This window comes from Mesoplodon bidens (genome assembly GCF_964165515.1).
Source record: "Mesoplodon bidens genome assembly, chromosome: 11".
NCBI classification, from domain to species: Eukaryota; Metazoa; Chordata; class Mammalia; order Artiodactyla; family Ziphiidae; genus Mesoplodon; species Mesoplodon bidens.
The window spans coordinates 22,189,998-22,217,017 of record NC_138167.1 but is presented as its reverse complement, the minus strand read 5'-3'; the positions used below and the strand labels follow the sequence as shown (position 1 = coordinate 22,217,017).

The 27,020-nt window shown below is 39.3% G+C and overlaps 1 protein-coding gene across 4 annotated transcripts in view; it reads right to left on the bottom strand.

Moving 5' to 3' along the window:
- PPFIBP1 (PPFIA binding protein 1) overlaps positions 1-27,020 on the bottom strand; it is a 183,585-nt gene that overhangs the window by 61,161 nt on the left and 95,404 nt on the right. For all 4 annotated transcript variants that reach the window (XM_081249206.1, XM_081249207.1, XM_081249208.1 and 1 more), the window contains exons 3-4: positions 9,522-9,620; positions 3,388-3,593 (exon numbers count right to left, since the gene is read on the bottom strand). In XM_081249206.1, the coding sequence (XP_081105332.1) occupies positions 3,388-3,593; positions 9,522-9,585 (270 nt within the window). In that variant the 5' untranslated portion in view covers positions 9,586-9,620. The remainder of the gene's footprint in view (positions 1-3,387; positions 3,594-9,521; positions 9,621-27,020) is intronic.

The following is a 27,020-nucleotide window of genomic DNA, read 5'->3' as shown; positions in this document are numbered from 1 at the left end:
CAGCTTTTTTACGACAGGATCTCCTTTATTCGTTATTTTGATGATTATCCCACGTACAATACAATTTGTAGGATTCTGTGTTCCTCCAATTCTAAGATGCCATTAAATTTTATCAAATTATTAATTTTAAAATTTTTGATTAGAGTAAAGCACACATAAAAGTTTACCATTTTAACCATGTTTACGTAGACAGTTCAGTGGCATTAAGTGCATTCTCATTGTTGTGCAATCATCATCACCATCCATCTACAGAACTCTTCTCATCTTGCAAAACTGAAGCTGCTGTACCCGTTAAATATTAACTTCTCATTCCTCCCTACCCCAGCCCATGGCAACCACTATTCTATTTTCTGTCTCCGTGAATTTATTTGACTACTCTAGGTACCTTATTATTTAAAAGAAACAATCCCAGCTAAAACGTGTATAATAGATACCTCTTTTAAGATCGTAAGACACATCACAACTTCTGACATATTAAAATGGGAGAAAGCTATACTATCAGCAAATCATTAAATTACAAGCCTTAAGACCCTAAAATTAAAGTCTGCTACAGGGTAAGGTCTGACTATTCATGTCACACCTATGCCTTTATTACTCCAAACACTCATTCCCATTCTCCCCTTCTTGCTTTGGGCTTTGCCCTTTGCCATCTTTCTTCTTTTATTTTTTTTTCATTTTCTACGTGCTTGAGAAAATACATGTAATTTGGAAGGATTGGGGTCCACGTGAGGGGACAGATATAAATCAGTTGGACAAATATAAATAAGTTTAACCCTCCACAAACTTACCTCCCTGGACTCACATCTAGTTTTTTTTTATTGTCATTTTTTGGATGAAAACTGAATCTTTGTAAGGTATGTAAAGTATTTGTCATTTTGTGGCTACTTAACTTTAAAATGTCAAATATTAAGATAGAGAGCAACCCCAAACACAAATTAACAAGCCATTACGCATCCAAAGAATAAATTTAACACAATAAATAACCTCAGTTCATCCAAATGTATATGCCATTTAATCATTCATGGAGCATCATTTATCACAAATATAATTACTGACCACCTACTAAATGCCAAGCATTGTTCTAGGCAACATCGATACACTTTTGGTTTGTTTTAAACATAGGCAAAAATCTTTGATTCATGATGCTTCCATTCCAGTTGGAGAGATAGAAAATACATATAGATATGGCAAATAAATGCTGCGTAAGAAAGTGGTGAGTTTTAGAAAAAAATAAAGCAGGGAGATGTACTACGAAGAATAAATATGTGAAATTTTAGATAGGGTGGCCAGGAAAGGCCTCACTGAGAGCACAACTTTTAAAGGAGAATGCAAGAAAGCTAGCCATACAGATATCCGAGGAAAGCACTTTCCAAGCAGAGTGAACAGCCAGTGCAAAGGCCCTGAGGCCAGTTTCCCCAGCATGTTGGAGAATCAGTGAGGAATCCCATGTGCCTGAAGTGGAGTGAAAGAGGGGAAGTGCAATGAGACACTAGGTCAGAAAGCAGTGAGGAGTAAGTCCTAAAGGCCTTGCAATCCAGCAAGTACTTTGGCTTCTCTCAGTGAGCTGTGACTATCACTGGAAGTTTCTGAAAAAGGTATGAATGACATGATTTAGGTTCAGATACCATTATCACCACTTTCAATCTTTTCCAGAAATACTGTAACAGAACAGACTGAGCACATATTAATGGAAATGCTTTGGACACAAGTGAAAAATTCAACTGCAGTACTCTCAAGCTATGGCTGCCATTGGCTGCCTCTGGATGCTGGCTGGGAATGGGTTCCTCTACCAGCATAAGTTTCTTTCCTATTACGTGCTGAATGTCAGGAAAACATGGAGTAAAGAAGGGGTGAGAGAGGAAGTAGAAATAGCCTAAGGAATATGCTAGGAAATGTCCGGTTTCAGAGCATGAACAATTCTCCAAAGAAATCAGCAAACCTGGATACTTAAATATCTAGAGGAGAAACTTGCAGAGCAATTATAAAGTACAATAATGAGGCACTGTGTATTATAAAAAGTAAAATATCTCTAACTATCAAGGTTGCATAGCGGCACCACCACTAAAAGATGGATCGTACTGTTTGCGCTTGAAATGGGAAGGTACAATATATTGGCCGGAAAGGTAAGAAGGTCCAGCATGGGACTGGGTGGGAGCCCCGGTATTTGTGTCACATCACATGAAAATACTTTAGTCGTAGGATGTACTATTAAGGTTCCCAAAGCAAACAGTTTACATTTCCACCACAGACCAAAAACAGGTCTTGATTCTTTCATACAATTTTCATTAGCTTTTATATAAATATTGATACAATTAACTTCTAGGCTTATTCATGCATCTTCCTAAAAATTGTACATCCTTTAAATACTTACAAAATAAACACCTGTTCTACTTTCTCCTCTGAATATTTTTGTGATATTCTTTAGATTTTACGTGTTTAACACATACTAAAACCACGGTATTTACCACTATGTCCCGGGAAAGGGCAGATCTGCCGGATGCCTAGAAAGAGGCTCATTGTTCAGTGAATAAGAGCACCATTTAAAGCCCAATCCACAGCTTAACTCATGCACTGGAAGTGAAATGACTGCCACAACCACTAGATGGCACTTGACATCAACTACTGCTACCAGCCTCCCTTGTTATTAGAAGTATCTATTCACTGCACTCCCTATTTTGAATTGCTACTGGGTCCTTTTACAGTAAACTTCCCAGTATTACCAGGAAAGCATCTATTAAGTGCAAGCGTTCTTTCCCTCACAGGACTATTTGTTTTTAAGCCACAGCAGGTCATTCAAGCACAACTGAAAAGCTAGTCCACTTTTATGGGTAAAATCAGATAACCAGCTGGCACTCATGAAATGTATACTAACAGCATTTAAAAAAAAAACTATCCTGGGACTTCCCTGGTGGCACAGTGGTTAAGAATCCGCCTGCCAATGCAGGGGACATGGGTTTGAGCCCTAGTCCAGGAAGATCCCACATGCCGCAGAGCAACTGAGCCCATGCACCACCACTACTGAGCCTGCACTCTAGAGCCCGCGAGCCACAACTACTGAGCCTGCGCGCCTAGAGCCCATGCTCCGCAACAAGAGAAGCCACCACAAGTAGAAGCCCGTACACCACAACAAAGAGAAGCCCCCGCTTGCCGCAGCTAGAGAAAGCCCGCACACAGCAACGAAGGCCCAACGCAGCCAAATATAAATTTTTTAAAAAAAACTATCCTTAGAGTCAAAAGGGAATCGGAATCTCTTAAGGGATAGAATCAGGGCAAACCTATTGCCCTATAACTGTTTTTTCCTGTTCTGATCAGATATTCTACATTCTAAATTTTGGAATAAGCAACAGAAGATTCACGGTGCGGGAACTGTAACAAGCAGACATCTACCATTTGACTCTGCAGCCACTCGATGAGCGTTTCCGCCGTGGAGTCTGGGATCTGGCACCTCAAGCCTTCCTTCTCATCCGCTTCCATCATCTCTAACAACCCGCGCAGGTCTTCCACAAGGTGCAGAGCTCGCAAGCTTCCCATGAACGGGGAGGTGGGAGACTGGCAATCAAAAATCCCATTGGAATATTCCAGGGCCTTAGAACCTAGGTTTAAAAACAAAAAATCACGGAGAGTGCAATTTATGTTGGATAATATACCAAAGCTGAAGGTGGCAAGCAAGTCTAGTCACAGTGAGGAATGACCAAACAAGGAACAGGGAAAAGAGAATTCAATCACGTAAACCTCTCCAAGGCATAGTCATTTGGCGAAATAGTAAAAACCATGCAATTGATGATAAATACCAATGATCAAATATCTAACAGGGGGGCCAGCTATGTGGAGTAGTAAGAGTATGGTAGGCTTTGGAGTAAGATGTGCTGACCTCAAGGAAACAAGGGCTAAGAAGGTAGCAGATCAGTTTGGGTGGAGCCATGTATTCCCCAAAATACAAATTTTAGAAACCATAAACTCTAAATGCCCTGTAAATAAGTTGCACATTGAGGTGGAAATTGCATAGCATAATTTCAAAGGTAAGAGGGCCAGCTCCCAGTTAACTGACCAGAATTTAATCTCTGAAGAACTTCAATAACTTACATGTGTACATTTGTATATGCATGTGCATGTGTGTATAAACATTCCCCCCCCGATTTTGTTTGCAGCCTACTTTCAAATGCTCTTGATAACATCAGCTTGAAAACATAGTTTTACAGCCCTTTTTGTTTTCTATTACTTATTAGAGAAAACATTCTACTACTTAAATCCATACAACTGACTCACAGCCCATTCTGAAAGTACTCATATACACCTCTTCATCTCTTTGATTTTTATTTTCTGGTCTATCAAATATACATACCACCAAACATACATACTAACTTTCTACTTAAGTTTCAAGAGTTATGATATTTAGGCCATCACCTCACAAATCTGAAGGTCTTATAACTGATGAGACTTGTGAGCCAATATGTAAGTTCTCTCTCCAGTTGGCCAGTTCTCACAATGCGGAAAGGAATTCTCTTTCAGCTGGTTCATTCCATTGATATTCCTAATATTCCTAATACTGGACCACAAGATTTGAACCAAACATCTACCAAATTGTGTTGATGGTGACCACTGATATGCACAGTGGTAAACGCTAATGGAGCCACATAAATGTCTCAATCAACCCCCTCAGGAAACCCTGTAAAGTTGAGATGAGATCTCAGAAAAAATAGAGGAGAGTATGTCAAGAGGAAGGAAGAACAGAAAAGCATCAAAACCCAGACAGACTATAATGTCCTATTCCAGCAGTTTTAAGTATTAGGATCATCTGATGATATCATTAAAAAACACACGAGCCCATGGTAACCCTCTATTCTGTTCAGTCTCCATCACAAAACAAGGTGGGGAGAGGGGAGAGATATGTATGCAGAAAAATTCCCCAAATGTTTGTAGTCAGTTCTCCTCCTCTCCCTGTTACCTCAGCTGGAGAAATACTGATGGTAATTTGAAAATATAAATCCAGGTCCTACCCACAAAGCTTTGACTGACTCAGTTTGAGGTGGGAGCTGGGGAATCTTGATTTTCTTAATAACTCTAATGCTGGTCCTGAAGCCCTGCCAGGGCTGAGGAACAAATACACCAATCTAGTGGAATATGTAAAATGTAATCCCTCAACTACTGCTCCAGAAATACCACTTTCCTTGACTAGAGCTTCACTAAAAGTGTAAGGTTACATGTAACCTCTGGTAAGAGCCTAGAATTGGTTCTAGTTGTTATATTTTCTGAAATTGTGACAGAGTAAATGGTTGAATAGTCCTTCAACTATTTAAAAGCATATATCATATAAAACAGATAAACAACAAGGACCTACTGTATAGCACGGGGAACTATATTCAATATCCTGTAATAATTGTAATGAAAATGAATCTGAGAAAAGAATATATATATATATATGTATAACTGAATCACTTTGCTGTACACCTGAAACTAACACTGTAAATCAACTGTATTTCGATTTTTTAAAAGTTAAAACATAGGGCTTCCCTGGTGGCGCAGTGGTTGAGAGTCCGCCTGCCGATGCAGGGGACGCGGGTTCGTGCCCCGGTCTGGGAAGATCCCACATGCCGCGGAGCGGTTGGGCCCGTGAGCCATGGCCGTTGGGCCTGCGCGTCCGGAGCCTGTGCTCCGCAACGGGAGAGGCCACAGCAGTGAGAGGCCCGCATACAGCAAAAAAAAAAAAAAAAAAAAAAAAGTTAAAACATAAAAAAATTTTTTAAATTAAAAATATGAAACATATATTGGGTTGGCCCAAAAGTTCGTTCGGGTTTTCTGTAAGATGGCTCTAGTAGCACTTAGTTGTCTTAACTTCATTTGAAACAATTTTGTTAGATTGCATGTGACAGCTGTCATATCAGCGTGCATTGAATAAAAACATCAAAATTAGTGAATTTTTGTGTAGCCATTGAAGATGGAAGGAAAAAAGTAACATTTTCGGCATATTATGCTTTATTATTTCAAGAAAGGTAAAAACACAACTGAAACGCAAAAAAAAAGATTTGTGCAGTGTATGGAGAAGGTGCCGTGACTGTTCGAAGGTGTCAAAAGTGGTTTCTGAAGTTTCGTGCTGGAGATTTCTTGCTGGACGATGCTGCACGGTCGGGCAAACCAGTTGAAGTTGACAGTGATCAAATCGAGACTTAATTGAGAACAACCAATGTTATACCACGTGGGAGATAGCCGACATACTCAAAATATCCAAACCAGGCACTGAAAATCATTTGCACCAGCTTGGTTATGTGAACTGCTTTGATGTTTGGGTTCCACATAAGTTAAGCAAAAAAACCCTACTTGACCATATTTCCACATGCGATTCTCTACTTAAACATAATGGAAACGTTCCATTTTTGAAACATATTGTGATGGGCGATGAAAAGTGGATACTGTACAATAATGTGGAACAGAAGAGATCGTGGGGCAAGCGAAATGAACCACCACCAACCAACACCAAAGGCCGGTCTTCATCCGAAGAAGGTGATATTGTGTATATGGTGGGATCGGAAGGGAGTCCTCTATTATTAGCTCCTTCCGGAAAACCAAACGATTAATTCCAACAAGTACGGCTCCAATTAGACCAACTGAAAGCAGCACTCGACGAAAAGCATCCGGAATTAGTCAACAGAAAATGCATAATCTTCCATCAGGATAATGCAAGACCGCATATTTCTTTGATGACCAGGCAAAAACTGTTACAGCTTGGCTGGGAAGTTCTGATTCATCTGCCGTATTCACCAGACATTGCACCTTGAGATTTCCATTTATTTTGATCTTTACAAAATTCTCTTAATGGAAAAAATTTCAATTCCCTGGCAGACTGTAAAAGGCACCTGGAACAGTTCTTTGCTCAAAAAGATAAAAAGTTTTGTGAAGACGGAATTATGGAGTTGCCTGAAAAATGGCAGAAAGTAGTGGAACAAAAGGGTGAATATGCTGTTCAATAAAGTTCTTGGTGAAAATGAAAAATGTGTCTTTTATTTTTACTTAAAAACTGAAGGAACATTTTGGCCAACGCAATATCATGCCCTGAGCAAGAATACACTTTTCTAGGTTAAACATAACCAGTTCCTTAGTTCGTTAAACTCTTCACCTTCATGCTTACCTTCTCTAGGTAAGTGTTAGTTTGCCAATGACACTTTGAAAATAATATTCGAAGAATCGAATACAGTACCCAAGGTGTGGTCTAATCTACAAAAGAGGTCCAATTGAAGTTGGGTTTCCAGGACGTAGAAGTATAACAAAGGAGGTCAAACCATGCATGACTCTTCCCTGAAGAGAAGAACCTTCTGAAGAGGAAAATACCTTTGGTTTCTTCAAACCACCGAAGCAGAGTAGAGTCCAATTTGTGACCAGAAAAGCGAAGGAGCTGGGGCCAGGACAACTATATCCTGACCCTGGTAGCTGGTAGAGACCAACTGTACCCTGACCCTGACCACCAGGTGTGTGCATGACAAGCCCACCCGAAGCCCATTCAGACATCTCCTCGTTGTAATTGGTTCCTAAATACATGAAAGTCCTCCTCTTGAGACAAAACACAAAATACGACATGAGACCTTAGGTAGCCACCACTCCTGGGGGACTGTGAGGGAGTGAAAAGTGCTCATCCACTAGTCAGTCCCCTCAGTTATGATGAGAAAACAAGGAGATGAAAGTCGACTGCTTTTGCTCAGCTTCTATAATAGAGAATTGCTGAAGATTCTTTTTTACAACTTTACTGGAGTATAATTGCTTCGCAATGGTGTATTAGTTTCTGCTTTATAACAAAGTGAATCAGTTATACATATACATCTGTTCCCATATCCCTTCCCTCTTGCGTCTCCCTCCCTCCCACCCTCCCTATCCCACTGCTCCAGGGGGTCACAAAGCACTGAGCTGATCTCCCTGTGCTATGCGGCTAGCCATCTACCTTACGTTTGGTAGTGTATATATGTCCATGCCTCTCTCTCGCTTTGTCACAGCTTACCCTTCCCCCTCCCCATATCCTCAAGTCCATTCTCAAGTAGGTCTGTGTCTTTATTCCTGTTTTACCCTTAGGTTCTTCATGACATTTTTTTTCTTCTTAGATTCCATATATATGTGTTAGCATATGGTATTTGTCTTTCTCTTTCTGACTTACTTCACTCTGTATGACAGACTCTAGGTCTATCCACCTCATTACAAATAGCTCAATTTCGTTTCTTTTTATGGCTGAGTAATATTCCATTGTATATATGTGCCACATCTTCTTTATCCATTCATCGGATGATGGACACTTAGGTTATTTCCATCTCCGGGCTATTGTAAATAGAGCTGCAATGAATATTTTGGTACATGACTCTTTTTGAATTATGGTTTTCTCAGGGCATATGCCCAGTAGTGGGATTGCTGGGTCATATGGTAGTTCTCTTTGTAGTTTTTTAAGGAACCTCCATACAGTTCTCCATAGTGGCTGTACCAATTCACATTCCCACCAGCAGTGCAAGAGTGTTCCCTTTTCTCCACACCCTCTCCAGCATTTATTGTTTCTAGATTTTTTGATGATGGTCATTCTGACTGGTGTGCTGAAGATTTTTTAAAAAGAAGATGATCAGATTGGCACTTTGGAGGAAAGATTCTGGTGGTCTGGAAAAGGATGGGCTAGAGCAGGAAAGCAAGAGTGTCAGGGACATCAAGTGAGAGGGTTATTTAGATAAAGCAAGACAATGGTAGCACAGACAGGCCAGACTTTAGAGAGGAGGGAACGGTAGAATTTAGTAGGAGGTAGAATTGATAGAATTTGATTAACTAAGTGGGGGAACATGTGGGAAGTGTCTAGCATGACTTAAACTTCTGCTTTAGGAAACTGTATGGATGGAGGACTATGAAATTAGCCAAGACAAAGACAACTAGAGGGGCTTCTGAGGAAAGATAATGAGCTCAGTGGGGTTTTTTTTTTGTTTTTTGTTTTAATTTTTTATTAGAGTATAGTTGATTTACAATGTTGGGTTAGTTTCAGGTGTACGGCAAAGCGAATCAGTTATACATATACACATAATGAGCTTAATGTTTTAAATGATGACACTGATGTGTCTACAGGACATTTCAGGGGAGTATCTGGTTGGCTGGTAGAGATAGGGACCTGAAGAATAGCAAAGAATTGGAAAAATAAATACATGTGAGAGTCACTGGTGGAAAAGTGAATGTGGAATTCAAGGGAAAAGATCAAAACACTCCTGGATACTGGGTAGAGCAGTATCCCTCCAAGTGCAGTCCACAGACTATCTGGACCAGAATCACCTTTATCCTGGATTAGAAGCCCAGGATGGTACTAGAATTTTTGACATTTTAAAATAAAATTTAAGAATAATTCTGGCAAAAATTGGAGAAGAGGGACAAAGATGAAACCATGGGGAACCTAAAGGCATTGGAGAGAGACAATAAATGAAAATATGAAAGTGGAGAGGTAATAAAAGAGTTGTAATAAAAAAGTCAAGAGAGCAAAGTAAATGTCATGCTTGCGTCTTTCAGAGGATGCAGATTACCTGCTATAATACCGTCCATCTGCTCCAATGCCGCAGCCAACATGTCACTTGCATCACTCATCATTTTGCTATTTGTCAAGGGCAAATTCCAACCTAGATCTGAAAAAATAATGATGTTATCATTACATCCTTAAATGACACATGCTTCCTGGCAGGTTTGATAATTCAACATCAAATTATAACTCCACCTAGCAGTCGAATACAGAGAATTTGTGAAGTATTAGAGCTGAATTAAATGAATCATTTAACAAACTATGACCATTCATCTGCCTACTGTACTGCAGGACCACACGCTATAACTGATCAGTTAATAAAATAAGTACAATGCAGTTCTTGCACCCATGGTGTTTTAAACTCCAGTAGGATGGTTTCCGTGCTCTACTCTGTAGAGCTCTGGGTCTCTGTGAGGGCATCAGAAGTGGCTGTGGAACTTTGCCCAGGGCCATGAGGGATGCTGTGTAGATAAGACTTGTTCTTTCTGCACCAGCCCCACCTAATCTCTGCTCTCTCAATTTTGCCTTTAATTTTTTGTTTTTTTGCAATAGGGAATTACCGTAAGATTTGTCTAAGAAAATGGTTCAGGAACATATATAATAAGCACATACACATCTACTGGTATTTTGCAACATAACAATAGCTATCACGTACTGAGTGAGTGCCTACAGTGGTTCCGACACATTAATATAAATTATCCACAATCCTTAATCATGAGAGGAACCCTATAAAATGCATAAATTCCTCTTCATTTTATAAATGTAATCAAAGATGTTTGTTGATCTTTGCCTGTAAAGACAGCAAGTACGTATAACAAAAACCAGTTTACAAAGACCAGTTTTTAAACTAGGTCTGTCTGATTTCCACTATAATATTAAATTTTTGTTTCTCTGATCCTAACTCACAGATAGGTTTAGGCTGAAATTGTGTCACAATCTACTCACTCTATTACCAGTTAAAAAATAAATTGAAATCATCCTTGCAAAAACATTTGGTCATTAACAGGAAAAAGGTAAATTATGTGATTTTCAATATTAAGTAATACATTTCAGGTACCAGCTAAGCACCCACATAAATTCTCCCAACAGGCCTAAGTAAGGCTCTTGCTACTTTGCAGATACTGTGGTGTAGCAAACACCTGGGAAATAAAGGATATGTTGCTTAAAAGAAACCTTTGCCCTCTGTTTCCAAGTAACCAGGTCTTACCACTTTATTTTTACAAACATATTTACAGTTCTGATAAACAGCTGCTTAGATCAGTTCTCTGTTGTGCACTCACTCTAATAAAATGCCATTTAATCATTGTGAAATCTTACTTTGATTTTATAGTATTCATAGATTTTAACTAAGAGTTTCCCAGAACTTTACTCCCTTCAGAAGGTATAAAATATCACTACCATTTTATGTAGAAATACTACAGCACAAAAATACCCAAGGCACGCATTTACAGTCACCCAGAAATCAGGGGGTTAATAAGCTAGGTTATGAACCTAGGAGTTCTCAAAAATCTACTTGCACATTTAGCTAGTGCACAGTCCAGAGAGGTGGGGCACAAATTTAATGATCACGCTTCAGGCTGGAAACCTCAAAACATGAAAATTGAGAACACAAAGGATTAAGCCAAAGAGTGTATGGTCCTTGAATTTTATATCATTAAGTGGCTTACATTCCCTTTCATTTTAAAAGATGAACTTCAAAGAGCTCTAGATAGTATCTAGATAGATACTATATATATATATATATATATATATATATATATATATATATATATATATATATATATATAAAAGAGAGACAGACAGACACATGCCAGGCTTAGCTATAAACATGGGGAATGCTGATAAAATAAAATAATGCTCACGTTAGAAAAGCTCTCATCACCTCACTAACTTAGAAAAACAAATATTCGTCTTTGTTGGCAACTATAATTTGTGTAGAGCAGGAACACTTTCCAAGAAAGACAGGTAGTTATCTATTTCTTCTCTATTCTGTTAAATGTACCTTTCAAATTCTATGACATGGAGGTATGAGAACTTAGGCCGTGCTTTTCAAACTGGTGGTGAAGAACCAATTTTTTAAAAAATGTCCAGTTTGTTAGAGACCAAGTCTTTGTTTAATATAATAAAATATGACAACAATATTAAAGTGTTATAAAAGTTTATAAATGCTTACTCTCAATCTCTATGCTTATCACATAGCAGCCTACATGTAACAGTAAGGACAAGACAGACAGTAAACACAATTAATAAATATGTATATAATATGGCAAAGGTGGTAGGTGCTAAAGGAGAAAAATCGAACAGTTATCCTCAGGAGATCAGAGGGTCAGGAATTTGGAGAGCTTTGCAAATTAAACAGGGTGGTCAGGAAGAATGACAGATTCAAAGGTCAAAGACTTCTTTAATAAATTAAAATTAGTTAAATATAGGTGGTAGTTCAGTGGTATTCCAAGGGTAGAATTCTTACAAATTGATTAAAAAAACGGGCGAGGTGAAGTCACGAATAGACGTATAACAGAAGAGGAAACACTTCCAGCCAATAAAAATATGAAGAGATGCTTAATGTTATTAATAGTCAAGAAATTTAAGATAACAATGTGATACCATCTTATACCCAGTCATCTGGCAAAAAAACTAGAGAGTACCAAGTACTGTAAAAGGAGGTGAATGCACAGAATCTCTTACAGAATGGTAATGGGAATGTAAAATGGGCTAAAATTAAACATTTACATTCATTTTCAATCTAGCAATATTTACCCCAAGGTATATAACCATGAGCAATACACAAATGTTCATAGTAGGACTTGTCACAAGGAAAAAAACGTGAAAACAGCCCAAATGTCCATCAGTGTGAGAGGAGATGAATAAACTGGTATATTTACACAATGCAATTGCATACAGTTTTCAAAATAAACTAAAACAATGCATGTGTAGTTTGGACAAATCTATGCGATATAAAAGGCAATAAAAAAGTAAGTCTCTGGTAAATTCAGCAAGACTTTTTATAAAGTTAAAAACAATTAAATACAAATATATAAATACACACACATATATTAGAAATACATATAGATTCAATATAACTATACAAAAGAAAAGAGGGAACGATAATACACAATTCAGGATGATGGCTGCCTTAAGCCAGGGACGTAGAGGGACAGAATGGGAAAAAGGGTTATAAAGTTAAATGAAGGTTACTGTCAAGTTTTTGAATTAGGGATGGACTCAAAAGTTATTATTACGCTATTAAAAATGACAAAATGGGAATTCCAGTTCTGATAATAGTGGAATAGATTGTATTGGACTTACTGTCCCACAAATAGCAATACAAAACACTGGATGACATATAAAACAATTTTAAAGAAACTGGAGAGTGACCAAAAGCAGGTAGAAACTATGAGGAATTCAGCTCTTGAGTAAAGGGAACCATAATGAGTGAGATTCACATTTATACATCTTTTCACTTGTGGGCACTCCCCCGTCCACATGATGCAGAGTGGTTAGGGCTTATGAAAAAATCACAGTCTTAATGGCTCGGTGGATAAAAGGGGGTAAACTTCTTACATTATGCACAAAGGTGTTTAATACTAACACTAATTCATAGCAGGCTGTGATAAGAATATATAATATAATCCATTAAAACTATAAAATAAAAAGACAAAGTAAAAAGCCAACTGAGTTGATGAAATAGACTACTAATAAAATCCTCATTTAATCCAAAAGAAGGCAGTAAAGGTGGAACAATGAAGAGATGGGAGAAAAAGAAATCCAATGGCAAATGGTAGACAAACTCAATCATATAATTTATCATTACATTAAATATAAATGGAATAAACATTAATAAAAGCCAGAGATTGGCAGACTGGTTAAATCCAAAGACACAGTAAGCCTGGGAAAGGAGGAGTGGCTATATTAATATAAGAAAAATGACTTCCAATCAAGAAGTATTACTAGAAAGAAAGAGGGGTATTTTATAATGATAAGAGTCAATTCATCAGGAAGTCCTAACAATCACAAATGTTTTTGCAACTAATAACAGAGCTTCAAATGACATGAGGCAAAATCTGACACAATTAGGGGAGAATTACACAAATTCTGTCCATTTATATTTAATGTAATTGTTGATATGGTTGGATTTAAGTCTACTGCCCTGCCATTTTCTTTTCTGTTTGTCCCATCTTTCATTTGTCCCTCCTTTTCAACCTTCTTTTAGAATGACAGACAAGGTAGGAAAAAATTCAGGTAATAATATAGATGTTAGCAACGCTATCAACCATCTTGACCTAATTGAATTTATAGAACAAAACATCCAAATGCAGGGACTTCCCCAGTGGCCCAGTGGTTAAGAATCTGCCTTCCAATGCAGGGGACGTGGGTTCGATCCCTGGCTGGGGAATTAAAATCCCACATGCCACAGGGCAACTAAGCCCGCGCTCTAGAGCCTGCAACCCACAACTAGAGAGAAGCCTGTGTGCTGCAACTAAGACCCAACACAGCTAAATAAATAAATATTTTTAAAAAATCCAAATGTAGAACATACATTCTTTTTAATCACTTGTTATATTCACCAGGACAGGCCATGCATGTATGCAAGGCCACAAAATAAGTCTCAATAAATTCAAAATGGGCATTAAAGGACTACATAGAAGAGTAAGAACAGCAACCTGAAGTGGTAAAGCACTAATGCTAAGAATAGAGCTTCCATATTTATTAAAAGTCTGACTTGCCCATGGCTTAAGCTACTTTAGAGGCAGCCTCACTTTGTGAGCATCTGTGTTAATAAGGCAATGTCAATTTTCATGCCTGGGTCAAAGTATTTTTAAAGGCTAAATAAAAGGGTTCAGAAAATCCCATGCTCTATAAAGATTTTCCTATATCCTCAGAAACATTTCTGAGAGGAAGATTCCCCTGGGCATTCTCAAATACATAATATTGATACAATGGAATATTACTCTAATACAATGGAATAGTATTCCACAATGAAAAAGTCTGATACATTTTTGGCTAACATTATGTTGAGCCAAAGAAGTCAGACATAAATGACTACGTACTATGTGATTCCTGTCATGTGAAATCAAAAAATAGGTAAACTATGGTGACAGAAAGTAGGAATTACTTGCAGGAAGTGGTGAATGATTGAAGGAGATACTGGGGACTTTCTGTTCAATATCTTGATGGAGGTGCTGGTTATACAAGTTCATACATTTGTCAAAACTCATCAAATACATTTAAGATGTGTTCATTTCACTGTATGTAAGTTTCACCTCAAATTTTAAAAATTAGGATTCAAAATTGTTGTCAGAAATTAGAAATAAAACAATATTTTTAAAGGAACCAAATAAAAAAATGGACGAATATAAGTAGGCTATGCATGGCCTTATAATGATAATATATCATGAATAAAGGATAATGAATAATCCAATTATATGCACCTAAGATTCAAAATAAAACTCAGGGCTTCCCTGATGGCGCAGTGGTTGGGAGTCCGCCTGCCAATGCAGTGGATACAGGTTCGTGCCCCGGTCTGGGAGGATCCCACATGCTGCGGAGTGGCTGGGCCCGTGAGCCACGGCCGCTGGGCCTGCACGTCCAGAGCCTGTGCTCCTCAACGAGAGAGGCCACAACAGTGAGAGGCCCGCGTATCGCAAAAAAATATTAAAAATAAATAAATAAATAAAACTCAGAATAACCAGTTTCTTTTGTTCTAATTCTTTGCTTCCCCAGAAAGCTACTGATTACAATTTCATCTTTTAGGTGGTCAAAACCATTTAGAAAGTAAAAACTTTAACATCCGATAATTCTCACACGATGCCGGATTTATTTCTGGATTGTAAATAGCTACAATGGCTTGCTGAAGGAAAAGGCACCAGAAAATACAACTACCAACAACAACAAAGGAATGGGGTTTGCAAGGTTGTAGTTCAAACTGGAGAAACCCCCTGATTTGTTTCAGAGATCAGCTCTGCTTGCAAGAGTCCTCAGTTTAGTGGTTTCCTATTCCGATGGTTTAAGAAAAAGAAGTTAAGAAAAGTCTTGGAAAAGCAGTCTCCTGGAGGTAACATTCATATTTTATAGTATGGGTTTAAAAAAAATGGAGAAGCATATTTTGGGTATATTTCAAGCTTGGCCAGGATCCATTTAGAGCAGATTTGAATAAGGTAAAATATCAGGGAATGTTTCAGCAATGGGTGTGGTGGCTGAAGCATTGGCAGAAAACCATACTTTTTACAGGGTTGCTGACTAACTGATGTTTTAGGTCAGGCCAACTGCCCAGTCTCTCTGGAGGGAAGGAAGGAAGGAAGGAAGGGAGGGAGGGAGGGAGGGAGGAAGGTTGTAAGAAGATTAGAAAGTCTGTTTCTAAACTTTGCTGAGAATGACATTTGTCCTAACTTTCTCAGCTTTCCTTAGGTAAAATGTTGTAACTTTGAAAGAGAACTTCGAATTCCATGCCCAGAGATGGATACTAAGACATTAAAAGGAGAAATCCCTTCAGTGAAAGAATGTTTACACACGTTCAGCTAGGCTGGTGGAGCACCAAGTTATTAGTTGGTCATTATGAAAACAATACCATTTCATAGAAATTACCCACAGATCTCTCAGGAATTTTTTCCCCCAAGATGCTCACTAGGGATGTCAATCATTACGCGATGACTTCCCATGTAGGCAGCAATACAATCTTAGCAATGTCTTGAAAATTGGAGTAGGAAGGACTGTGGAGCGGTGCTCAAGGTGTGGGGCCTGATCCACAACAGCCTCAGCATCTCCTGTGAGCTGGCTCAGCTGTAAATCCTTGGGCCAAGATCTACTGAGACAGAAAGTCTAGAGGCAGGGTTTGCGTGAGCTGCCACGGGACTCTGACACGCGCTCGGTCACTGTACTGGAGCACAAGAGGCCCTCTTTCCTCTCCGGACAGGGAGCCCCACCCAGAGGACTTGCGAACTGCCTACCAAGGGAAACAAGGGCACAGCCCCTCTCCCCAGCTCCTGCTTCTACTTTTGATCTAAAAATAACAGCTCTGAAGAAGCAATTCAGGTTTTAACCTGAAAAAAAAAATCTCTCCCTTTAAACTTCAACTACTCAGTCATTATGTCTGGAACTTTTTAAGATTCTTATGCAATCCTCCTTGCTTTCTGGTTCTTTGCTATGTATCTGTCATCACGTATTTCCTCCTCCACACTGTATTAGTCCAAATCCTTTCACCGGCAGTCTTCTCTAACGCCCCTAGAAAATTAATTCAGAATCACCTGAAAAGGATGGTAAGACATCAGGGTCGAGGGGGCAGGGGAAGTGTTGAAAAGAGTGGGGATGTTGGCAGCAGGGGTGACATCTAATGTCACAACACACAAGTAAAAAGTTTGTCAAGCTGGAAAAATAAGTATAATATTGATGATCTAACTGGAAATTTGAACACCATGTATTTGAAAATATTAAGGAATTATTTTAATGTTTATGTAATAATAGAGAGGAACAAAATATTAATGGATGAAATGGTATGACACCTGGAATTTGCTTTAAAATAATAAAGAAGGGAATAAGAGTAAAGATCTAGGTGAAACAAGATTAGCCATGATTTGATAACTGCTGAGATGAGTGATAAGTACATAGGGTAACACTATACTATTCTGTCTACATTTTTATATATTTGAGATTTTCCATAATAAAATATTTAAACTTTTTCATCCATATCTTCAGACAATAGGATTTGCAAACACCCTTGACCCTGATATAATTGGCTTAAATATTTTATTTTTCTATCATAACCTCAAGCATACCAAGGGCTCACCAAATATTTACAAACCAAATAAGAAAGTACTTGTTATTTTAACCACCTGCATAAACACAAACATACGCTCAGAAAATGGAAAAGCCTCTCACAGAGAGATATAAGGCAGAGCCTAAAAGAGGGCATATTAATGACTGTGTAGTAGCAAGAGTTACTTCTCCTGCTCACAAAAATGAAGAGCCATAAAAGATGGTTAAATATTCAAATAAATGAAGCAGCAAGGAAAATAGGCTAAAATAAAAGGAAACGAACCTTTTGGCTCTATGCTATTGTTATGTAGGAATGATAACAAGAAGGGAGTTGATTTTCAAAGTTCATTACAATAAGCCAAGATCTTTTACTTCTTGAATAAAAGGATGTTGCTGCTATTTGAAAAACTGATGTGTATTAAATGTCAGTAAATCTGAAGATCTAGCGATAAATGGAAAGGATGGCCCATTTCCCTCTACCTACTATTATTAGCTGTTATCATGACTGCACGAAATTATGGATTTGCCCAAGGTCACTCAAGAAGTAAGACTTCAGAGCTTCCTTGGTGGCGCAGTGGTTGAGAGTCCTGCCGATGCAGGGGACACGGGTTCGTGCCCCAGTCCGGGAAGATCCCACATGCCGCGGAGCGGCTGGGCCCATGAGCCTGTGCGTCCGGAGCCTGTGCTCCGCAACGGGAGAGGCCACAACAGTGAGAGGCCCGTGTACCGAAAAAAAAAAAAAAAAAAAAAAAAGAAGTAAGATTTCAGTCCAAAACCCAAGTACGCCTCTCACTCAATTCAACAGGTATTTATCAAACAGCTATTAGGCTCTGACTAGGACCACCAACTTTGACCAGGACCACCTATCTCATAGGCTTCTAGTCCAAACTATATACCACCCCCAGGACACCCACTCCTGCCTGCCTCTCACACTGCACAGCATACCCTGCTCTGAACACACCCTGCTCTCTTACCTCTATGTTGTCACTTCTCTCCTTGCACCACCCCTTCTAAGCCCGGGGACACATACTTTCAAGACAGCTCAGGCATCCTTGAGCCCTCCTGGAGCATCCTGGGTATGACTTCATGAGACCCCTCATTTTACAGTATCTGTCTCCTTGACTGCGCTGTGAGCTCCTTGATAACAGAGACTGTATTTCTGATCTCTGCATCCCCAGTGTCTCATGTGGTGGACATCAAATGCTTGCAGCACAAATGCATATGCCCCAGGAGCTCCTCAAACATGCACACTGCCATGTCATAACTAGTCTTGCTCCTATACTCCCTGTTTTGGCAAATAGTGTGAGCTTCCTCTTAGCTGCACAGGCCAGAAACCTATCTTCTCACCTTAACTTTTAAGATAAATTGGATCACTGCTATCACCCTTGCTAGCTACAATCTCATAAAATGAATTTTCATGCTCTTCAAGAGGTAGGTGAACCAAGTTCATTGTGCTACTCATGAGTTTGCAAACTTAGTTCCCAATATGATGCAGAAGTATCAGGGGGCCTGAGCAGGTTTCAACTTCTAATTTTTCTAACCTACTCTAGCGTCTTCTTTTTAGGTCTTATAACCTGAGGACTCATCTCTCTCCTATTTTCCCACCCAGGTCTACCAACCTAGTCTTCGTTGGCTAAGAGATAAGCAGTTCTGGGATATGTGAGACCCAGAATTGCACCCCTAAGGAGGGCAGGGCTGGGTAACAGCTCCTCGAAGCTCTGAAAGGGAGGGAATGGGCAAGGTGCCTATATATAAGCACCCTCTAAAGGAGTATGTTATAAACCCCTAAGATTAAAAGGTAGTGAAAAAGTTTAGTAGACTATAATCAGCATTTATTTTAATAAAATAGAAGACATCAGAACATCTCACAAGAAATAAAAGTATTATTTTGTGAAACTTTTGATTTGGTTTTATGTATATACCTGCCTGCAACAAATACTGACTGAAGGCCTACCATGTGCCAGGTCCTGGAGGCAGAACAGTGGAAAAGACAAGCAAAAAAGACAAATCAGGGGCTTCCCTGGTGGCACAGTGGTTGAGAGTCCGCCTGCCAATGCAGGGGACACGGGTTCGTGCCCCGGTTCGGGAAGATCCCACATGCTGCAGAGCGGCTGGGCCCGTGAGCCATGGCCGCTGAGCCTGCGCGTCCGGAGCCTGTGCTGCGCAACAGGAGAGGCCACAACAGTGAGAGGCCCACGTACCGCAAAAAAAAAAAAAAAAGACAAATTACTCTGCCTTTAGGGAGCTGACATTCCAGTGGTTTCAGCGCACACATGCGCACTCGTGCATGCGCGCACGCGCGCGTGTGTGTGTGTGTGTGCCTGTAGGGACATGCATGCATATGTACTGCATCATGATGTAAGAAAGTGTATCTTACACTGGGTCAAAAACATCTGAAAATTACTTCTTTCTCTAAAGTGGTGCTATTTAAAACATGGTCTATGAACTGGTGCTAGTTCACCAACTGTTATTGGTCTACTACGAGATCAGTATAGAAATTGAGAATAAGTATTCAGAAAATTCTATAGCAACTTGACCTTGCTGTGATATCCAATTACATGATAATTTTGCTGCCAAACCCAATTATTTTAAAATTGAATTTTACAAAAAAGAATCCATGATGGATTGGAATAAGAAAAAAAAACAAAAAAAAAGAAAAAATCTAGTCCTTCACCAGAGATGGTTGGAGAAGCACTGCTCTGGAGGACACACTGGGTGGGGTTCTGGGGAATAGGTGTGTACATGGTACTTTACTTGGGAACCGCAGCCACGGAACACAGACAGAAGGGGTGACACATGCGCAAGAGAACCCCAACAAGTGGGGAGTACAGTTCAGGTTTATTCTTTTTCCATACATGTCAAATGATGACAATAATTAAATGGAAAGTAGAAAAGTGTTAGCACTGACAATGATGATATATGGCTAAACTCAGAAGAAATGAAACAAAAAACATCTGTATTAAATTAACATCAATGGCAGTCACACATAGGCATACCTCGTTTTAATCTGCTTCACTTTATTGTGCTTCATAGAGAGCAGTAGCTTTTTTTTTTTTTTTTTACAAATTGAAGGTTTGTGGCACCCCAGTGTCGAGCAAGTCTATCAGCACCATTTTTCCAACGGCATTGGCTCACTTCCTGTTTCTGTGGAACATTTTGGTAGTTCTAGCAATATTTCAAAACTTTTCTAATTGTTGTTATATTTGTTAGGGTGATCTGTGATCAGTGATCTCTGATGTTACTACTGCAACTGCTGTGGGGCACCATGAACAGCATCCGTATAAGATGGAGAACTTAATTGGTAAATGTTGTGCGTGTTCTGATTGCTCCCCTGACTGGCCTTTCCCCCGTCTCTCTCTCCTCGTTGGGCCTCCCTATTTCCTGAGACACAACAATATTGGAATCAGGCCAGTTAATAACCCTACAGTGACCTCTAAGTGTGCATGAAAAGAAGAGTTGCACGTCTCTCACTTTAAATCAAAAGCTAGAAATGAGCTCAGTGAGGAAGGCATGTTGAAAGCGGAGGGAGGCTGAAAGCTAGGCCTCTTGTGCCAGTTAGCCAAGTTGCGAATGCAAAGGAAAACTTCCTAAAGGAAATTAAAAGTGCTACTCCAGTGAACACATGATGATAAGAAAGTGAAACAGCCTTATTGCTGATATGGAGAAAGTTGCAGTGGTCTGGATAGAAGATCAAACCAGCCACAACATTCCCTTAAGCCAAAGCCTGATCCAGAGCATGACCCTAACTCTCTTCAGTTCTATGAAGGCTGAGAGAGGTGAGGAAGCTGCAGAATTTCAGTTTGAAGTTAGCAGAGGCTGAAGGAAAGAAGCCCTCTCTATAACATAACGGTGCGAGGTGAAGCAGCAAGTGCTGACGTAGAAGCTGCGGCAAGTTAACCAGAAGATCTAGCTCAGATAATTCATGAAAGTGGCTACACTGAACAACAGATTTTCAATGTAGATGAAAGAGCTTTCTATTAGGAAAAAGATGCCACATACAACTTTCATAGCTAGAGAGAGGAAGTCAATGCCTGGCTTCAAAGCTTCAAATAACAGACTGACTCTCTTTTTAGGTGCTAAAGCAGTTGGTGACTTTAAGTGGAAACTAATGTCCACCTACCATTCTGAAAATCCTAGGGTCCGGCAGAATTATGCTAATATCAACTCTGCCTGGGCTCTATCAATGAAACAACAAAGTCCGTGACAGCACATCTACATATGGCATAGTTTACTGAATATTCTATGCTCACTCTTGAGATCTACTGCTCAGAAAAAAAGATTCCTTTCGAAATATTACTGTTCATTGGCAGTGCACCCGGTCACCCAAGAACTCCGATGGAGATGTACAATGAAGTACAACGTTAATAAGATTCATGTAGTTTTCATGTCTGCTAACACAGCATCCATTCTGCAGCCCATGGATCAAGGAGTCATTTTGACTTTCAAGTCTTATTATTTAAGAAATACATTTCATAAGGCTATAGCTGCCACAGCTAGTGATTCCTCTGGTGGATCTGGGCAAATTAAATTGAAAACCTCTGGAAAATATTCACCATTCAAGATGCCATTAAGAACATTTGTGATTCATGGAAAGAGATCAAAATATCAACATTCAGAGGAGTTTGGAAGAATTTGATTTCAATCCTCCTGGATGACTTTGAGGGATTCAAGCCTTCAGTGGAGGATGTAACTGCAGATGTGGTGGAAACAGCAAGAGAACCAGAGTTAGGAGTGGAGCCTGCAGATGTGACCGAATTGCTGCCATCGCATGAGAAAACTTGAAGGGATGAGGAGCTGCTTCTTAGGGATGAGCAAATAAGTGGCTTCTTGAGATGGAATCTGCTCCTGGTGAAGATGTTGTGAAGATTGTTGAAATGACAACAAAGAATTCAGAATATTACATAACCTGAGTTGACAAAGCGGTGGCAGCGTCTGGGAGAATTAACTCCAGTTTCAAAAAAAAGTTCTACTGTGGGTAAAATGCTATCAAACAGCATTGCATGCTACAGAGCAATCCCTTATGAAAGGAAGAGACAACTGATGTGGCAAACTTAATTGTTGTGTAATTTTCAGAAACTGCCACAGCCGCCCAGCCTTCAGCAATCACCTCCCTGATCAGTCAGCAGCCACCAGCATCTCACTGAGGCAAGAGCCTCCACCAGTACAAACATTACGACTCCCTGAAGGCTCAGATGACAGCATTTTTTAGCAATGAAGTGTTTTTTAATGAAGGTATGTACATTGGGTTTTTTAAGACATAATACTATTGCACACTTGACAGACTACTGTCTACTACACTAATCCATAGTGTAAACATAACTCTTACATGCACTGGGAAACCAAAACATTGCTGTGACTCACCTTTTTTTCAATATCTGCTTTAATGCAGTGGTCTGGAACCGAACTCGCAATATCTCAAATGTATACCTGTAAGGAACTACTTACATGTCTAACTACAATGCATCGCAGCAGCAAAACACATATAATTTCTGATCTTCTCTGTTTTAATACAACAATAAAAGCTATTATATTTTGCACTAAAATTTCATAGTTTGTCATTCACACACCATGGCCCAAAGCACACTGTATTTTAAAATGGAAAAATATTACCAGCATACCACACTGACTGGGAAGAGTGGTAAAAATTGTGGGCTAGGGAAGAGTTTTGTACAGAAATAAGACTAGAATAACTTTAAAGACTAAACTGTTTGTCTAGTAGGTAATTTCTATTGGTTTCTATTTCAACTGAGTGTCAGTTACATTCTTGGCTGTACAGTAAGTAGAATGTCAACTTTTTTTTTCTTTTATAGCGTACATGCCTCTGGCCATAATCAGCAGTACAGATATGTCTTCAGCTGTTGCAGAAAAAAAGAATGAAAACCAGAGCCCTGAAATTATACAGTTGAAAGTACAAAATATATTCTTAACATTGTTATTCACTCTTAAGATATTAAAAGACATATGGAAACTTTGTACAATTAATGAGGACTGAGCCAAGTAATAATAGGTAATATAATGCTTTTCAAGTTATTACTATTTCAGGTCTGTGTGACTAGCACTAATTGCTGCCGTGGGAGATGTGCTCAAGGGAAGGATAATGAGAATCAGGAAAGCAAGGCCAAAATTTATTTCCCAACCCAAGGGTTGGCAAACTACAGCCCATAAGCCAAATCTGGCCCGCTGCCTGTTTTTGTAAATAAAGTTTCATTGGAACACAGTCACACTCATTTGTTTATGTAATCATCTAGGCAGCTTTCATGCTACAGCAGCAGATTTGAACAGTTACAACCACAAAGCCTCAAATATTTACTATCTGGCCCTTTGCAGGAAAAGTTTGCCGACCTCTGCCCCAAACCCTTTCCTCTTTGCTCATTTTCCCATTGATTGAACAATATTTACTGAGAACCTATAACATAGCAGGCACTATTCTAAGTGACGAGGGTATAGCAGCAAAGGAAAAGAAAGACAATGGAAAAGGAAAAAAGTAAATAAAAAGTTGTTGCTCTGATGAAGCATACATTCTAATGGCAAGAGACCATAAACAAATAAATATTTTAAATATATAGTAAATCAGATGGTGAGAAATAATTTAGGAAAAACAAAGCAGGGAAAGGGGATAAAGATAACATTAGCTTACTATGTATCAGGCACTGTTTTAAGTGCTTTTCGTGTATTAATTCATTAAATCTTCACAATAACCCTACTGACATGATATTAGGTGATAACACTGAGGCACAGAAAGGGCACCCGAGTCATACAGCTCTAGAAAATGGATTTGAAACCAGAGTCCATGATCTTAATTGTACATTCTGCTGGCTCTTTGTGCAAAAAGGGAATGGCAGGGAGTTACCGTTTTAATATGATAATCGGCGAAGGCCCCACTGATACAATGACATTGAACAAAGCCCTGAAAAAAGGTGAGAGAGAAAATCATGTGACTATGCAGGAAGAACTTCCAGGTAGCAACAACAGCCAGTGCAAAGGCCCTGAGGAAGGAGAGTTTCATGTATTTGGTATTCGAGGCCCAGGTGGGGAGAGGGAGACTGAGAAGGGGAATTTACATAGAGTGAAATGCACAGGGCTTAACTATATGCTTTGATGAGTTCTGACGAATGCACATACCTATGTAACACACCCCCTAACAAGATATCAACATTCCTATCACCTTGTCTATATTTTGATGGAAAAGCTAACAGAATTTGATACAGTGTTTAGGAAAAAGAAAGGACTCAAGCCCACGGCCTAATCAATAGAAAGATGGAGTGGCCATTTACTGAGGCGACTAACCGTCCACCCCCAACCCAAGCATGACAAGCACTCCTTCCATCCACCAAAGGAAGGAAGCAGGAAGAACTATAAAATTATCATCCACTGAGAGTCATCCCCACCATCCTTTACGCTAAAGCCTAATGAAGTACCTGTATCTTGTACATGAAAGCTGTATGTCATGGCAGACCACCCACAGAAAATCCACAACCACAGCATCAAGTACTCCCATAGCACTTTTTTTTTTAACCTCTGTTACCAGGTACCGTATGGAACCATTGGTTATCTCTACTAGACGCTATATTTAGCTAAAGAAAAGGGATGTCTCTGGCAGGTAGGCTCACTTGAATAGGTCCATGGAAGGTTGTCTCTACCAGACTAAGCTTTTTAAGAATTAAGGTCCCGCTCTTAATGATTTCTATACCAAGCTTAGCTCAGGACATATACTCAATACAGGTTTGATGAACAGATGAATAACCATTTGCTTGTATCCATCAACACAAAATTATTCATTAATCACCACCAAATGTGCTATAGAGTACTGCATATTAAAGAACAGTACACTAATGGACTTGTTTGGCTCTTTTACGTCTTAGATCATCAACCTAGATTTTTGTTTTCATTTTAATAAAAGTTCTGGCAAGCCACAGCTTTCAGGAGAAAAGGAATGGGGAGACAGAGAAGAAAAGTGGAGCAAGTGAAACATGTTCAATTGTCTTAACAGGAGTTTGAAAGCTTGCTTTCACCATAGCTATATGTTGAATGCCTAGTGTTGGGCTACCAATAACCAATTTAATCAGGATTTTCTATACCTTATCTGGTAGGACTAGTGCTTCACAATGACATGGCTAATCCACACATTCATTCGTACACACATATACATATTTACTCAAAGGATATTTATCATTCACCCACCATGTGCCAGTAAATATTCTAGGCACTGAGGAAATTTCATTCAAGTGACCATCCCCAATTTCTACCTTTGCTTTCCAATAAAGTCCACCTCATGGACCTGGTTAGGTGAGCCTACCTGCCAGAGACATACCTTTTCCCTAGCCAACTTCAGCATCAGTCTTATTTTCAAGTGGCAACCCCAAACCTGGATATTCTAAGTGATTGAGGTACACATTCTACTTAACATAGTGTTTGCTTGAGCTTAAAAACAAGGCAAAGGAATAATATACTTGTATATACACAAAAAATATACTTTTTTACTGTGTACTCATCAAAATATACTATTTTTACATAATATATTGATAAAAATAAAAATACATATAGCATTTGTATATTTGTGTAAGTATGAAACTATACTTTTTTACTATGTAAAAGTATACTTTGTACGTTTTTACTGTTTATACCATGTGTATTGAATGTCTTGCAATTATCTTAATCTCAGGATGCCTTCAAGTCCTGCCTTCTGTCAAATAGTAATACAGCATTAAAAATGTATTTCTTGGGGCCTCCCTGGTGGCGCGGTGGTTGAGAGTCCGCCTGCCGATGCAGGGGATACGGGTTCGTGCCCCGGTCTGGGAGGATCCCATATGCCGCGGAGCGGCTGGGCCCGTGAGCCATGGCCGCTGGGCCTGCGCATCCGGAGCCTGTGCTCCGCAACGGGAGAGGCCACAACAGTGAGAGGCCCGCATACCGCAAAAAGAAAAAAAAAAAAAAAAAATGTATTTCTCCTTATGAAACTCCTTGCTGTGTCTTGATTTCATTGTACCGAGCACTGCTAGAGGAAGCTGCGTTGGCTCCACTTCAAATGCCTGCTATCTAATCTCGAATGGGTACTTAATGTTACTCAACAATCCTTTTATTCATCATTATTTCCCTCCCTATCACATTCCTCATAATGGCTGTCTCTAAAAATTCCTACTAAACTCTCCCCTAGTCTATTCCTATTCCTGCCCACCCTTAATCTCATAAGTTACAGATCTAGCTCTGACTCTTCACAATTGTCCCAGGCCTTCCTCTGCTTAGAGACAGTCAACAGCTCAAGTTTCTGTAAATAAAAAGAAACCAGCCAGAGACAGAACTTCTGGGGTAGAAATCTGTGTTTTAAAGGAAAGCTGAGATGGTTGATAGTCTTACTGATACATTTATTTCTTATTTAGTAGAAATTTTATAATATTCCACTTCATCTTAATAGTAAAGATTACTAGGCCCATTCACACACAGTCAGAAAGGGCCTTTGACCTTGGTCTCCTTCCACATTGCTACAGGCTCATAGACATACAGATGATGATGATGCCATGCAGTATCTAAACAGCCCTAAATTCTGCTTCTTGCAGGGATGGGTAGTTTTGTTAGCAGATTGCTCATATTATAGAATATGCCTAAGAAGAGACAAAGCCTGATTCATTTAGTAGAGAGAGGAGAAAAGCTCCCATTCATCCTGGTCTCCTAGGCTAGGAGAAATGAAAAATAGGTTGTGTCTCAATGCCCAGAAGCCTAAGAAGGTACATGCCAGTGACACTAACATATAACATGCTTG